General features: G+C 39.0%; 1 protein-coding gene across 6 annotated transcripts in view; it reads left to right on the top strand.

Moving 5' to 3' along the window:
• Positions 1–14,711, top strand: part of phldb2b (pleckstrin homology-like domain, family B, member 2b) — a 42,150-nt gene extending 27,439 nt beyond the window's left edge. For 3 of the 6 annotated variants that reach the window (XM_042510258.2, XM_088071806.1, XM_042510261.2), the window contains 14 exons: positions 47–184; positions 1,428–1,556; positions 3,049–3,204; positions 3,496–3,606; positions 3,701–3,775; positions 4,457–4,609; positions 5,504–5,647; positions 5,872–5,971; positions 7,386–7,536; positions 10,633–10,723; positions 10,941–11,087; positions 11,682–11,901; positions 12,292–12,377; positions 12,582–14,711. In XM_042510258.2, the coding sequence (XP_042366192.2) occupies positions 47–184; positions 1,428–1,556; positions 3,049–3,204; positions 3,496–3,606; positions 3,701–3,775; positions 4,457–4,609; positions 5,504–5,647; positions 5,872–5,971; positions 7,386–7,536; positions 10,633–10,723; positions 10,941–11,087; positions 11,682–11,901; positions 12,292–12,377; positions 12,582–12,722 (1,842 nt within the window). In that variant the 3' untranslated portion in view covers positions 12,723–14,711. Of the gene's footprint in view, positions 1–46; positions 185–1,427; positions 1,557–3,048; positions 3,205–3,495; positions 3,607–3,700; positions 3,776–3,909; positions 4,051–4,456; positions 4,610–5,503; positions 5,648–5,871; positions 5,972–7,385; positions 7,537–10,632; positions 10,724–10,940; positions 11,088–11,681; positions 11,902–12,291; positions 12,378–12,581 lie in introns of all 6 variants that reach the window. The other 3 variants (XM_088071807.1, XM_042510260.2, XM_042510259.2) reach the window with 3 other exon arrangements.
• The last annotated feature ends 2,399 nt before the right edge of the window (positions 14,712–17,110 follow it).

Genomic DNA, 17,110 nt, shown 5'->3' on the forward strand with positions numbered 1-17,110 from the left:
AGAATCACCACAAATGATTTTACTTACTGGCGTGTATCTATCCAAGGTGGAGCTTGAGCGAGCTCTTGTGGAGGCTGAACAGGAGTCAGAGGTAGCTGCTCTCCAGCAGGAAAAAGACGCTCTGGAAGCACTTCACACCAGGATGGCTGACCTAGAGACCAAGTCTCAGCAAGAAAAAGAAAAGGTATCTAATGGGCTTCACTTCACTTTAACAATGAGAGTGAGACGGTTGCTCCTCATAATGGAGGACACAGAGACCAAAAGCAAAGAGCACGCACTGACTCAGGTTTCTGATGATACATCGTCTGGAAATTGTTTGTATTTCTTTGCTGGCAGGCTGGTGAGTGATATTAGTGCTTTGTACGGGGAAAAACATACAGTAATTAATGTAAAAAATGTGTATCAAGACTTATACCATATCATCTTTAATTTTATACACTCAAAATGGGTATTAAATGGCAACATTTCCCTTCCTACGCTGTATTTGTGAGTGTGGTATTGAAAATACATTCTCTACTCTGAGACTGTCATACATTTAGGAGTCATGTGACTAACTGGTAGGTGATAATCCCTCTCCTGCTCTCTGGTCCAAATATATATCTGCTAATACTGCCCAGGGTATAGCGGTCACCGAGTGATCCTATCTCTCACACTCCTGTGGCAGGGCAGTGGGTGTGGGCGTGCAAGTGCGTGTGTGCATGTATGTGTGTGTCCGTCCACATTTATACCAATATATGGTATCATTGACAGGGTGGGGACGAGTGTAAGTGGACAAACAGACTGAATTCGGTGTGTGCATGTGTGTGTTTGCATGCACATGCTGTGGTTTGAGTCCTAGCCAGATTGTAAAATTTTCATAGACCCCACAGCTGGTAGATATTGTATAAAACTGCATTGTGATACTGAGTGAGCCAGAGGGAAAGAGAGACAGAATGATCAGATAGGTAATAGTTGCCCTGAGTGTCTAAAGCTTCTGTTCAGGTAAAGTTGAGTGCCTGTACAGATTTTGGGTGTGTGTATATGTTATGTTATTTATAGAGAGGATCATTAATGTACTGAGCCATTCCTTCTCATCCATTCCCTCAGTCATTTCTATTCAAACAAACGGAGGAAGAAAGACAGGAGAAAGAACTCATGACACCATCCATACTATCTTCATTTCTACTCAATACCTACCCAGTTCTACATCCCTTTCTAGATTTTTTTTCTCCAGCTTTCCCTCCCCTCCCTCCTCCCTCTAGGCTAATCTTGCTGACCTGGTCGCAGTAGTGACTAACTGTGGCTCCCCAGTCCCACTAACGCTGCCATCCTCTCTCTGTCCTGTGTGCGTGTGTGTTTTGTTTGTATGTACACATATGCGTGTACACGTATGCGTGTTTGTGTGGGCACGTATGTGTGTCTGTGTTATGTACATGTGTGTATGCCAGGCGTGCGAGTTGCTACAGGCAGAAAGGGACAGAGTAGAGAGGTTGGCTCAGATTGTGTGTGAGCAGCGCTCTCAGCTGGACAGCTGCCCTGAGGCCACCAAGGAGCCCCTGCAGGAGCAGTTGGCCAGGGTCAGTACAGACACACACACACACACACACACACACCTCACAAACACATGCACAAGGAGATATATACTTTAGCGTGTAGACCAATGGATCCATGCACGAAATCACAACACATAGACTAGCATAGATCTCTACATAAGTGGGAAATTCAGCAGCTGTGCATGCACACACTGATAGAGTGACCCAGAGCAAAGGCACATGTACAGCATCTGCACATATGCACATTAACACTTAAAACATACAGTGTATGCAGACAGGTGTTCACACAAAAAGAGTCAAGAAAGAGACACGTGATACATACTTGAACTTGCATGTGAATATTCACACATTTTCTTTTCTAAGCTCTCGTGCTCTCCACCCTGCCCTTTTGATCCTTACCTGGTTTATGTGTTCCTTCTCAATCTTTAACTCCTTGGGTGTCTTTATCTACACATTTATTTCATCAGCCTGTAAGAGTATAAAATATCTTAGAGTTTTTCCGTTAAGACCTGTTTTGTTGTCATAGAATTACACTGACGTTTGGGCAAAGGGTTTACAGCTTCACATTTTGTTTCTCATACATAAATATCCATCCATCCACCCATTAGATATACTCCGCTTCTGCTTAAGAGGAAGTAGAGCATTGGAGCAGATCCCAACTGACATTGGATGAGAGGGTGGGGCACAACCTAGACAGGTTTCTAGTTAATCACATTGCAAATAGAGACAGACATTCATGCTCAAATTTACACCTACAGGCTATTAAGAGTCACCACTTAACCTAACCTGCATGGGTTTTCTCTGGGTGCTCCGCTTTCCTCCCACATAACATGTTCTTAAAAAAGATTTCTTGAATAGACAGTACTTTTAAAAAATCTGTATTATGGCAGAATGCTGTATGTAACATATTGCATGTTTTCTCAGACACTGGTTATGCTTCGGTGTAGTACTCTGCATGACGGTTAGGTGGTGATAAAACATCAGGGATGTGTGTCCGATTTGCTGCATCTGTGTCTCTGTGTACTGTGGGATGAAAAAACTCATTTCTGATACATAATTGCTTGTGTATTTCTTTGTGTCTCAAAGCTGTTTCATCTCAGAGTTTTACGTTAATTAATTAATAAATACCTAGAGAGAATTCCCAACACTTTAAGTTTCAAAGGTTAATTTTCAAATTAGAGTAAATTTCAGGTTGTGTTGGGTTGTTTATGAACATAGTATTTTGTCTGAACCATATAACCAATATTTTCCAGTGCCACACCAAGGTCCATGGTGAATCTTTAGATAATATTAAATTCATGTGTTTGCATGCATTTACCTGCCAGATATACTGGTGTGTATGAGTACAAGTCCTTTGGTCTTGTACTTTTGGTATTTTTTTTGTTTACCTGCATCTTGCATGTTTTATGACATGTATGTGCTATAACAGTATGTCAAGTTAAGTTTGCCCTTTAACTTTGCTTTATTTGTCTCTCCTGTTTACTGTGTTTATCTCTTGTGTGTGTTTGTATGTCAGGACTGCGAGGTGCTGGATGCAGAGTCAAAGCGTTTCGAGGACCTGGAGTTCCAGCAACTGGAGAAAGAGAGCAGGCAAGATGAGGAGAAGGAGACCCATACGCAACAACTTCTGCGGGAGATCGCAGACTACCAGCGGAGCACTGTCACTCGCAAGGTAACGGCAGTTTGTCTGAGTGTTTTTGAGTCCAACCTATGGAAAAAATGTATGCAGTACAATATCTCAATGTTATATTTTGATTTGAAATCCAGAATGAATTCAAATACATAAGAAAACATTTGTATTTTTACAGATGTGCAGGCTTTTCAAAATGTATGAGATGAACGGATTTATGGTGAAACAAATATTTGTTTAAAGTGGTTTGAAAGCACGTAAACTTAAACATTGGCAATGGTGTTAGTGTTATACTTTTTAAGTATGATAGACAAACATTTGCTTTTCTTTCAGGAGCGACTGTTAACTCTGAAGAAGCAGGCAGCACAGATAAGCCAGCAGGCTCAGCGAGAGAAAGAGAGCTTCTTGAAGGAGAGGAGCACCCTCGAAGCAATGTTACAAAGGGTACAAAAATATCTATGTTTGCATGATGAAAAAAAAACTATCACTAAAAGTTTTAATTTGTTTTCATCATTGTTTTCCTTTTTCTGTCTATTAGGAGAAGGAAAACCTCACCGTGCTGGAAAGAAAATATGCTGACCTCACTGGTGGCCGAAGTTTCACACTAAGGGAGGTAGGTTTGATTGCTGCAACAAAAAAACAGCTGTCCAACAAAAAAATGGAGACCGTCCTCTTTGAACTCCTAAATCTCTTTAAGTGGGCAGGACTCCCATCATTTTTAATTGCTGGGGTTTCCCTCTCTGCTAGGAGACAGCCTCTCTGGCTGATGTGTGTCAGTCTTTTAGCGATCGTGGCTGTGACATCTCCTCTGCCACACTTTCTCCTCCTCCAAGCAACTTGTGCACCCTCTCCTCCCGCCTTTCCTCTATTTCTCTCAAGAATGCAGAGGTACTTTTGTCTTGTTTTGCTAATTCTGTCCACAAAATCTTTGTGGTCTTTTGTACCTTTCTTCTTTATCCCCATTTTTGTTTTCTTGCTGTAACTACCAGTCCCTGCAACACAAAAAGAGAAGATACAGGAATTTGAGCAGACTTATTTCATTAATGCACAGCTTATACTGACATATATTAATAATGAGGAAACCTTGTAACAGTGTCCATTGTCTTGTGTACTCCACATAATGAATGTTAACTGTCTGACTGTTCTGTTGTTGCTTTGAAACTGCTAAAATTGCCACCAATTTCTGCATCATTCTTACAACTAATTCCAGGGTTTGTCATTAATATGGCTGACTCACTTCATGCCACGCCTCACCCTTTCTCTCTCCCCCTGCTCTCCACTTGACACCTTCCAGGGCTATGTCACAGTCAGTGAAATCAATGAGCTTTACTCACAGCTTGGGGGGGACCCTAAACCCGCCCCTGACCCCACTCTGGCCAATGCCTCTCCTGAGTCCGAGGCAAACCCCTCCCCTGACGACGACAGCCCCAAACCATTGGAGGATGAGGTGTGTGTAGTGGTGTTAAGGGCTTGCGTATGTAGCTAAATACGCAGACATAGATGATGCAAAGTGTGTGTGTGTGTGTGCGTGTGTGTTTATGTATGAGAGTGTTATTTTCCCCACTTTCCCTTCTTCTTTTGCACTATGTCAGTTTTCTGATAATGTTCCTTTCTTCTCTCCAAAGCTCTGTCATTCTTCCTCACCTGCCAAATGTCCTTCCTCTTCCTCCTCTTCCTCTTCCTCCCATGTATGTCCTCGCCCCCTCCCCAAAACACCCTCTGTGCATTGGCCAGAGAACATGGTGTCATATAGAGATCCCTCTCCCCTCCCTGACTCTCCTCCACCTCCCCTTCCTGTCAAAAAACACCACCACCGACACAGGCAGGTAATGAGTGTGTATGTTTGTGTGTGTGTGTGTCAGTAACTTTGCATTTGTCTGTTTTGTGTGAAAAACATAGTGTGTGGAAATCAGATGCACATTTTACGCTATTGCTACGTGTTGATTTGAATAAGTAATTGAGAATTCCTCAGGTAAATTCAGTTATTGTGTACAATTAATAAACTAATAATAATAATAATCTAATACACAAATGAATAAATGAGTATTTATTCATATGGCTGAAATTAGTCAATATGGATTAAAGAATTGTAGTTGTTGCTGTTTCTTTTTTTTTTTTTTATTTGAAAGACAGTAAAAGTACATTTCAAATCCCACACTCATTGACTTTAAGTCATTACATTTTCCTGTTTTCCTGAAATAAGTGGGCCAATGTTAAATAACCAAAAATGAAACTGGATCATTTTTGTCATTAATTTGATCAAGAGTAATGTAAAAGGTGAATAATTGTTACTCAACTAACTGTGTACATCCCCTCCCTCTGTTGTGGTGTGTTTGATCAGCATTTCCGTTTGCTGGAAGAGAGGAAGAGGTCTGAAAGGGAGGGGGGCTCTCATCTAAGTGACACATTACCCAGGAAGAAAACCACACCCATGATGACCCCCCAGTTCACGTGTGCAACACTGGGACGCAGCTTCCCTACCAAGGTACACATATCAGTCGTCATGCATGCATAATAAATGAAAGAAATCAATACAAAGTTATTATTGTCATGCTTTTTATTGCTCATCTTTAACTCATTTTCTTAAATTATGTATTCAATTGGGTTGCGAGTGTTGTAAATGTGTCATTTCAAAGGTACATGCAAGATTTTTTTTTTATTATTACAAAGACATGAAAGTAAAAGGGTTTGGTCTCTTCTTGTTTTTAGCCCCATCATCCCCTGGTGCAGAGCACAAGTTGTGGCAGCATTCTTCCAAGAATTCTCTCCCTATCCAACAAGGAAACTGAATCTCGGCGTCTTCATAAAGGTACACACACATAAATAAGGCCCATCTGCTCACACACCTTTAAACACACTTACTCAGTCGACTACATGCAGGTACACAGATTCACTTCACTTACAAGGACTATCTTTATCTGTCAGTTTTATCTCTTATTTGTGTCCCTTTACTAGCACAAACAAACATGCTTTTGGGGTTATTACATGGAAATACACCCAAAATGGCAACATCTGTCATCATTATGGTTTTGTGTGTGGGTGTGCCACTCGTTGCGATTTTTTTGTATCACAAATTGTTTCACTTGTTTATCTCTCAGTGGAGATAGTGAAGGAGGGCTGCTCCATCAAATGTACGTGTGTGTTTGTGCGTGTGAGTATTCAGCAGAGGTGCTGGTTGAGTTTGAATAATTTGAAAATTTTTTGTTGGTTAAAGTGTTACATGAAAAATTGCTTAGAAGTGCATTTCTTCGAAGTCAACTTCCTGCCACAAATGTCAACCAGCCATTTCCCATCATTGCGAAAATGCGCTGTTCACTCTCCACAGAGTGTAAATCTTTTTCCCGGTGTTTACTTGTATGCTGACATGTGGTTTTGAATGCAGATTTAACTGCTGAAAGATGAAGGGTGGTCGCTTACCTCAAGGACTCTTGCTTTTTTTTTTTTTTTTTTTTAATGTTAACTTTTGCGTGTATATGGTCTTAGTATTTTCAGTGAAAATGTATTTACCTATGTGCAGACTAACCACATTATGATCTTTAATCTATAATTATTTCATTGCCGCACTTTTACTAGAGAGAAAAAACACATTTGCAAATGTAAATATTTGTTGAGTATTGTGTGCCTTATGTTTTAATAGTCCTGCCGTTTTTCCCGGACACTGGTACTTGTATCTGGTCCCCTGGGCCCTTTGGTCCCTTGATCTGGCTCATCAGATGGGTGGGTCTACTGCATGGGGCAGATGGTATCAGGGTTTTTTTGTAAGTTTCTTCCTGTACCCAGAGGCTGATCTCTTTAAAATATCTGCACCGTTATTTTTGGAGTCATTTCTCGTTCTTCTGGAGAGGACATCTCATTTTCTTTCCAGACATTGTTGGACTGCCTAAGTTAATTTTTTGGGACTCTGCTTTACTGCATATACTCATTTTGCACACCATTTATTTGTTTGTTTGTTTGTTTGTTTGTCTGTCCTAATATTTGGACGGATTTTAGCAAGAGAAGTTACACCAATAAGGTGTGGATTTGTTTTTCCACTGATAGTATAACAGCGTTTCACAGTGGCAGGGCATTGTGATCCAAAATTGAAGCCATCTGGGCAAACTGTGGTCCCAGATGGAGTGACAGACACAGGTACAATGCAATGTTTCCACATGTATGAGAAGACTAAATAATGTTAGTCATTATGAGGCAGTTGTTCATTTCTCTTTCTGTGTACGTCTCTCCAGGTCAGCCCGGCTCCCGAGCAGCTTCCCAGACCAATGTCTACCTCGATGCCTTTGGATACCGTGACAACCAGGCTTTTGACACTATGAGTGTGGACAGCACTGATTCCATTGAAACCAGCATCTCTGCTTGCTCCCCTGATAATGTCTCTAGGTAAGTGTTGCCAGCATGTATTGTTGATGTGTGTGTGTACTAGGGTTGCATTGGTATACTGCTTCCAAAGTATACCATGGTATAGAAATTGATGGTTATCACAGTGTTTACATTTGCTTGTCCACGGTGTAGATAAAAAATTCCAACCAGACAGAGAATCTTTCCTGCCAGTGCGCATTCCTTTCCTCCTCCACTGCCTGTCAGGCTTTTGACACATACTTACATTTAAAAACAAATAGTTTCAAGTTACAATTATATTCAAGTGTGTGTTCAACCAAAACAACAGCTAAAAATTCTTTTTAGCTGTTGTTTTGACTATTATGACAACAGTAAATGTGTAATACTGTATGCTGTGATACAGGGAAATATCTCATACCATTGCTATCGTAATATGTGTGTTGATAATCACAGAAGTAACAGAGACAAAAAGAGTTATGCCTGTCTGTAGTGTGTATTAAGTGAAAAAAAATAGTTCAGCTTTAAAATTTCTATGTAAAGTATATGCTAATGAACATGTCTCACTAGAACGTTCTACACTCCCGTTGAATGATATTTAAAAAACAGGCAGATAAAGACAGAAGTGAATGACAGGAAGGCTGAAAAGTTGAAATATGTCAGGAGACACACTGAAAATTGAAAACTTGAACACACAAAAATGTCTCTTTGTGTTCATAATATGAAACATTGACTGTGGGAAGAGGGGGTGAACAAAGAGTAGAAAGTGAGTTAATGTAAAAAGTGTGTGGAGCAGCAAAGCCGAGGTTTCCCGCCTTTCATGGTCCCTCCTCAGAGAATAAGATGTGTAGACCTGCGTGTGTTATATGAGTTAAGGGGGACTCTTGATTAGTGTTCGAAGGGTCAGGTTACGGAAGACGGAAAACATGAAGGTGTGTGTGTGTGTGTGTGTGTGTGTGTGTGTGTGTGTGTGTGTGTGTGTGTGTGTGTGTGTGTGTGTGTGTGTGTGTGTGTGTGTGTGTATTCGCAGTCATGCCCCTCAGGTTCAGATGAACTGAGCAAACCAGTACGACTGAGGGGGCACATTTAGGGGGTCCACCCCCCGTCTGGACTAAAACCATGTGTGCTTGCTTTCCTTCACTCCTTTTTACAGTGGTTGCATCTGTCTTTTGTCTCCCCTCCTCTTGTTTCTCTGAATGGTTTGGTCTTGCCTCTGTAGATACATTTTTGCACAGTCCCAAACCATTTGCAGATTGACCTCTCAAGTTTTCCGTGGAACAGGCTGCCTCTGAGATCCTCAGTATGGCTCCAGTTGGATTTTATTGTTCCAGCTTAGACAGGATTGGAAGACTTGTGTAGTGGAACCTGGATCAGTGCTGGACAAATGAGTAGTTTTATGGTAGAACTGCATATTTTTGTCCTCTTGTCAGTTATGTTTCCTATTTTCTGGAGATTCAAGTGCGGGAGCAAGAGAAAGTAATCCAGTGAATAGATTTGAACTGGGCTGATCTACAATGACTATGAGTGCGATTCCCTCTCATCGATTGAGGTAAGAGGAAAGCGTAGGGATGGGAGGACTTGAGGAAAGACAGAATGCGAGATGAGATCGGAGCTTGGTTCGATTAGTGTTCATGTGAGTAATGACGGAAAAACGGGGGACGTATCCTGCGTGAAATCAGTTTAGATACAATTTCTAGACTAAAATATTGCATATACTTAAGTCACAGGTGCTGATATAATTATGTTGTCCTATCATATTTTTTCAATGCTTGGTGGCATGTTGATTTTTATCTCTGCCTATGTAGTTTTTATAATGAAAGTGAATAATAATGAACATGCTAACTGCCTGCAAAGGCGACTTTACATCCATTTTCACTAGTATGTAAATCTGTGGTGGTCAGTTAAAAAAAAAAAATCCCAGAGAGCGGGAAAGCATTTTCTTTTCTCGTCTTGCTCTTGTTTTTTTTTTCTTTATTTTTTAACCCTCCTTCCCAGTCCTTTTATTTTCTCTATTCGATTACTTGGGTTACGCTACTTCAGTCTCTCGCCCTCCCCCTTCCTTCCTGATTTGTTTAGACTGAGTCTAATGTGTACCATTCATTTTAACAATGTTGTGACATCATCACAGATCAACACTGGGTATCCATTTCCCTCTGGCTCTGGATAAGAGAGTTTGTGGGGGAGTGTGTGTTTGCATTTCAGAAGGAGAGAGAGGGGAGAATTTTGAGAGAAAAATACTATTAAATATAACAAACATAAACAAGAATCCCTTCTCTGTGAAGTCAGTCAAGAATGCATGTCATGTGTAGACCATCTGCAGTGTGCGAGAGCTGAACTGGCCTGCTGAACTAAACCGACAACAGTGACACAGCAGTCAGGAAGTCTTACTGAGAGAGAGAGGACAGAGAGACCGTCCGGTCTTTAGATTTCCTTCACATCCAGGCTTCCTTTCCTAATGTATTTCCTCTTTTATTCAGCACACACACACAGAAATGGTAAAAAATCAGGAATATTTCCAGGAAGCCATAACCTTTTTGTGGGAATGCTAAACAGAACACTTTAAGACGTGACTGTGTGTGTTCATTTAGCCTCAATATACTCGAGTTTTTGGTGCTGTCTCTCTCGGATGCCTGCTGCTTTCAGTCTGGAACCTCAGTTGAGTGCTGTTGGTGTACACAACCATGAATGTCCCAAACACAGAAATAACAAAGAAAATAAGAAAATACAAGAAGAGAGCAGAACCTCTGCAGAAAAATACACCGCCACACACCTTTTGAGGGTCAGGAGTGATGATCGAAAGGGATTTCTTCTGTTTTTTGGTTTGTTTTTGATCCACTGCTGTATATCTGTACACCCACTACTGTGGCACTGAACCAGAGATTCTCTGAAATTGTAACACCTGAAAAAACACACATGGAAAAGTCAGAATGGAGTCCGTTTGTCACACTTGCTGCTGGTGTAGCAGGTTTAACTGATTACCTTGGCAGCTGCTCACTTTCATTACATGTTCAGCGTATTTCAGGATCAGCCACATTACAGTTGATGTAGTGTTTGTTTTCCTAGGACTGTGTAAACGGTACTTTGTACAGAAAAAAATGTTGTAAGTGTGTAGCTAATGTGTGTTGTGTTTGTGTGTTGCAGTGCCAGTACTTCAAATATGATCAAGCTAGAGGAGATGGAGCGTCTGCTGAGAGAAGCCCAGGCGGAGAAGAGCCGCCTCCTGGAACACAAGGTCACTGTGAGATCAGATCTTAATCACAATCATTTTCACTCTTTTAGTCATTGTCAAATATAAATGTTGTCCCTTTATTTGCCTTTATGATAAAAAAAAAGTTGGAAGTCACAGGGTCACTGCTGTTAAAATCAGAAATGGCAAATTTGACTTTCATTTCATCATTTCTATGAATGTGTGTGTGTTTTCAAACGTAACAAGTTCAATTATTTCTCAGGAGCAAGAGATGGAAGCTCGTAAGCAGGCTCTGGACGAGGAGAGGAAAAGAAGGGAGGACCTGGAGAAAAGGCTGCAGGAGGAGACGAGCAGACGCCAGAAACTTATCGACCGTGAGGTGAAACTGCGAGAAAAGCAGAGGGCACAGGTAAGAAAGAAAAGACAGGAGCATTAAAGATTTATGTTTTACTCAAATCATTCATGATTGAAAAGTGTTTCTAGATGTGACTGATGTATGTTTTGGTACGGCATGAGTTTTAATTTTCTATAATCTCTAATCTCAAACGGTATGAACCTTACCACAACAGGTGGAGTGTTATCAAAAAAAAGGCAGCAGTTAGAGACATTTGTCGTGTGGTTTTACCGAAAAAGATCATTTTGAACTCGATGCCACCTTTTGGGGGAATTCAGGGAACAGTTTACTTTTTTGACAAAGCATTTCATCTCGTTTCTATAGCAAATGTTTGTACTTTCATTTTCATACCTCCCTCTCTCTGTATGGTTTCAATCATGTCTGAGCCGACGGCTCTTAGTTTAAGCTTCATCTTTCATCTTCTGTTCTCTCGCCTGGACCATCAGCTGTTGGCAGCAGAAGAAAGAATCTTTTACTTTAATCCAACATATGATATACATCTGCATGATTTGTATGAATTATCTAAACACATTATAAATGCATCATTTTTCATTACTTGAACCAATGCCCTCTCTCTTTCAATGAACCCATCTACTCCTTTCTCCCCAGTCCCGACCGCTAACACGCTACCTGCCGGTGCGAAAGGACGATTTTGACCTGCGGGCTCACATTGAGTCTGCGGGCCACAGCGCGGACACATGCTTCCACTTGTCCATCTCTGAAAAGACCTGCCGTGGCTACCTGATCAAAATGGGAGGCAAAATCAAAACCTGGAAGAAACGCTGGTTCGTCTTTGACCGCAACCGACGCACGCTCTCCTATTATTCAGGTAGAGCAGAAGATGCACATGCAGGCACAGAAACTACAACAGAAATAAATATTTTATGTTATGCATTTCTAATATAAATCAGTGCATATTAACAAAACAGACGCTACAATATACATTTAAACATATTTGTATTCGTACCTTAGTGAAGATGTTCATAGTTTCTTTAAATTAAAATGAAAAGGAGAGCAATAGATGGAAGAAAAGCTTTGTTGAGACATGCAGTAGTACATTTATCTGAGCGATGTTTTTATCATAATGTATTCATAATGTGTATATATATGTGAAGTGATTTATCTACTTATCTTTCGAATCCTGGACAATCTATAGCCCCCATGATAAAATATATTTGTATTCATATATTTATAAAATTGCTACTGTTGTCTTCTGCAGATAAGCATGAAGCCAAGCTGAAAGGAGTCATCTACTTCCAAGCTATTGAAGAAGTGTATTATGATCACTTGAAGAACGCACATAAGGTATGTGTTTATATGTTGCTACAAAAGTGATGCATGCAGATGACTCCTGTCTTGAGCATTATGCAATATTCTTGCATTTTTTTTGTAATATTCTTCTCCCTTCTTTTTTTTCTCTCACTCACCATTCATCATCTCCCACGCTTCCCTCTCTTCTCATTCCATCCTTCACCTTCTCCTCCTTCAACTTTCCTTCCTCTCTGTCAGAGTCCAAACCCCTCCCTCACCTTCAGCGTAAAAACTCACGACAGAATCTACTACATGGTTGCTCCGTCCCCCGAGGCCATGAGGATCTGGATGGATGTGATCGTCACAGGCGCTGAGGGATACACCCAGTTCATGGTGTAGCGAAGGAGTGGAGTATGCCAACGTGCCAACTATTTGTGGCTTTAAAGACTAAGTTTTGTTTTCCTTTCTTTATCCTCGGACTGGTGTCTGGATGGATGATATTGTCACCTGTGCTGAAGACTGAACACAATATCTGCTGTGTAGAGACGGCAGAGGCGAGTTACTCAAGATCATTTTGCAATATTTATCCGCCTTATTTACAAGATGGCCAAGGTTCGCAATCACATGTTGAGCAGTCATGTAAAACTGTACGCAAATACAAGGTAATAATTTGAACATTTTTAGGCAATCAGGTTCAATCCTAGAGACGTAATGAAGTTCAGAGGTCTGAAGTGTACTCTGATGCACCGCTGTGCCTTGGAGTGTATTAAGGTGTACCTCAAGGTTTTATTTAAATGTAAAGGACATAAATGTAAAAAAGATATTTTATATGAACTTAATACAATTAATTGTCTTCAGAGAAGAGCAGACTGTGACTCAGCAGCTCATTTGTAGCCATAAGAAGCTTTTTACAAAGGATTTTTAATGCAGAGAAATTTTAAGAATTGATGCAGAGTGAACCAGTTTGAGCTCCGTCGTTTGCCATTATCAACAGCTAATCCTGAAATTGAGCTAGGAATACATTGACAGCAGTTGTTTTTACAAAAGGCTAAACAATTTGACATGTCTTGTGTACATTATAAATAATACTTATTAAATTAGTAAAAGTAGTAGAGCAAGTGTGTTTTCATTTTCAACTTTTTGCAACTTGATTTAATTTCATGTATCATTACTGTGGCATTCTCAGGTCTTAACTGTGTGCATGGATGTGCATGCATGCATCATATGATCGTGTGTGATTTTATACACACATATGTGCTCAGAAGTGCCTGTTTTTTGTACAAACTCTATGTACTCTTCTTTTTACTGCGAGCCTTTCATATTAGCTCCAAGGTGCTATTTTTACATAGGGTATGACAATAGTAATCCAAGCTACACCATCACATAGAATATTTCAGTTGGCGTGTGATTCTGCACTCGACATGATCACTTTAAAAAAAAAATGGATTGCTGTGCTGGATTTACAATAGTGTCACAACAAGCTCAGAAATGAAGCTCTGTTAAAACATAGTGTCACGCTTGTTATTTTCCACCATGAGGAGTTAGTTGAATAAACACGAGGGATAATGACTTTTACTAAGGCACAAGATTGTGGCATTTGTACATATTGTTTTTAAGTTGTAGTTAGTTTGGATAGAATAGAGAGGACAGGTGTGATTCACGATCAACACAAAGCTGTTTTTGCCTTTTTTTAAAACATATTTTGTGTAACAGTATTTTGACATGCATATAATCTTTATTTTTAAGAGCTACATGCATTTATATACAATACCAATCCAAAGTTGAAATATGGTCCAGAGCGGTTTTGTTACAAATAGTCTTTTAGATAACAGGAGAAACAATCTATGGTACAGGCACTCACATAAGAGGCCTTTAGTCATTAAAATGGACTGATTATTGTGCTGCTTTGGTCCACTACCTTTCATTGAGTTACTTTTATTACCACTAATTCAATGTTTTAGTTAAACTGACTATTCCACATTGATCACGAATGCTGCTTTTTTGTTATACGTCATACTCTTCACTACATCTAAATGATTCAGTCCACTGATCAGTGCATTTATCACCTTGCCACTTGTTTTTTTTTTTTTTTTTTTTAAATTGACCAAAGTGTATGTTGATGTGATAAAGTGTATATGTTGTTTCTTTGCTTTGGCATCTCTTTGTTCAGTACAATAAGATGAAAAGGACATCTGTTTTTACATGACAAGTAGGTGGTTGTTTTCTACCAACTAAAGGAGCTGTTACAGTGGGAGCTTCCATGAGCTTAATTTTTCCTGAGTTTTTATGAATATTTTTTTATGGCGATCGTTCTGTATTTATGCCATTGCCAATGCATGTATCTTAATTTTGTATTTCCATATAAATAATAAAAAAAGATATATTTTACCTTTTTTATAGATTGTAATAAGTTTGTGAGTGACAGTACTAAGGCTTTGATAAAATCAGGTTGCCAACAACAGCAGAATAGTAACAACTAGTTCGAGGAAGGACATGCAAGATTTAGAAATATGTCAAAGTTAGTTATTAAGTGCTACAATCTTTCACTTACACTCTAAAAATTACAGGTGCCACCACGTGAGGTGCTTGTTACATTTTAACTTTTGACACACATAAGGTGTGTCAAATGTTTAATATTTCTTCAGCACCAGATGAGTCAGTCGACCTTCTCAGGTAACAAACATTAAAAATCATTTCAAATCAATTACTAAAAGGTTCTTGAAGAGAAAAAGCAACCATAGCCAATGTATATAAGGGTGAAAATCAATGATAAAATAGAAATAACAATAGTGGGTTTACTAACCTGGATATAGTGCGCCGCTATGTGGCAGAAGTCGGTACTGTCACAGTCACCTTATGCAGTTTATTTTAACAATAGACTGCATGCTGTTACATTTACTGCACATTGTTACAATGTAACGCAGGGATGCTATGCAATTTAACAATGAAGCAAATAAAAAGGAAAACTATGCAAATACGTTTTATTTCTTTATTGAATTGTCGTGCTCATATTCTGACTGCTTTATCCCATTGTGCTTTGCGGTGTAGGATAAATAAAAATATGATTTTTTGGTGTTTGTTGTTGTTTAAGGTGGGAGTGTTTACATTCACACATAACCAATCACCTAATTTAAATAAAGTTCTGTGGCCGCAGTTATTGTATAAACAAAAACAAAAACAGAGATACCTATTAAACCCCATTAACCAACAAATAATGAGCCACTGTAACAAAGTGTCTATCTGCCGACCTTCGTATATGCTTTCACTCGTATCTCGTGGTGCGTTTAAAGTAGTATCACCACAGTACAGGTCCTCAACACGCGCTGATGTCATCCCCAACGTCCAGCATATTACCCAGAGTGCACTGTGTGACTATACGGAGGGTGGAAGATGCTGCTAAAACAGCAAGGAAACATTAGTAACCGCACCTTCAGGAAGCAGAGGAAGCGTACTGAAACCTGATCGAGTCAGCCATTGAAAATAGCAGAGAACATAATAAACAATACCCAAAGTCAACCTTATAAACGAATGAGGCTCTTTATATACCTCGTGATCTATAATAAAATATTGGTTGGTCCGAAGACGGTGTGAATTCAAATGAATGTTTAATTCAGTTTCAAAAGTCCTGATACTTCTTCCTCTCTCACTGTCAGCCACGACTAGCCTTTTGACTTTAATTAACTTCATGCGAAAATTCTGTGTGATATAATTGGAAACTTTGGGGTCTCCACTTATATGTATATATATACAAACATGACAGGAAGACAATGGACAACTTGACATGAAATGACCCACAAACTGCCCCATCCCCCCAAAAAAGTAATAAGTTAATTATAATAGTAATAAGAAAATTGCCTAAAATACACAACAACAAAAAGAGAGAGAAAAAAAGAAAAGGAGAGTATAAAAACACACAAACATGCAAATAAAACAAAATAAAATAAAACAAATACATGTTATTTAAACTAGTTTGAAAATGCAATTCTAATAGTCATAATGTAGTTGCTGGATAATTTTACCTTATTTTGATAATGTTATAATATTTCTCTCTCTTTTGCTCACTCTCTCTCCTTTTTTTAAACATTAATTTTAATGCTGTTTTAAACTTGTCTTATACATAGGCTACATAGTGTCCTGTTGGGTTTTGTTGTTTTAATAACATTTCAAATCACAGTTTTGCAGTATCTCTCTCAGATGATTTACAATGATGCACCTTGGCTGTCACTATTTGGATATATCTTAACCCTTTGAAACCTGAAAATTGGCTTGATTTCTTTTAAAAACATGAAAATAAGGCAATGAGCAAACAAGAAATTATCCAAAAGTAAGTGAGAAATTAATTTTAAAAAATTACAAGAAACTACCTGAAATTAGAAAAAAGTAAAAGAAAAAAAAGACAAAATCACCTGAAAAAAGTCTAAAATAAATGTATTTATTTATTTCTGTAGTGAAATTTTAAATATGTAGTTATGAATATGGATTTCTTGATATTTTCCCCTAGTTATCTGATCATTTTCTAATGATTCTCTCTCTCTCCCTTTTTAAAAGCCAATTCAGGTTATTTGTTTGTCACCTTTTACTGATTGTTTTGCAAAGAAAGAAATCAAACCAGTTTATTTGGGGTTCAAAGATCTTAATGCTTGTGTAAGGCAGCCCAAGACAACTGATGGTGATCCAGGTTTCAAAGGGTTAAGACAGTAGACCTATGCTTTTATTTTAAAATAAGCCAAAAGTCTTATTTATGAAAACCAAATAATAATTTTACTTTGTGTATATGAAAAGTGCAA

The sequence above is a fragment of the Plectropomus leopardus genome, chromosome 21, assembly GCF_026936395.1.
Source record: "Plectropomus leopardus strain MGB_pleo_1.0 chromosome 21, ASM2693639v1, whole genome shotgun sequence".
Taxonomy (NCBI): Eukaryota; Metazoa; Chordata; class Actinopteri; order Perciformes; family Serranidae; genus Plectropomus; species Plectropomus leopardus.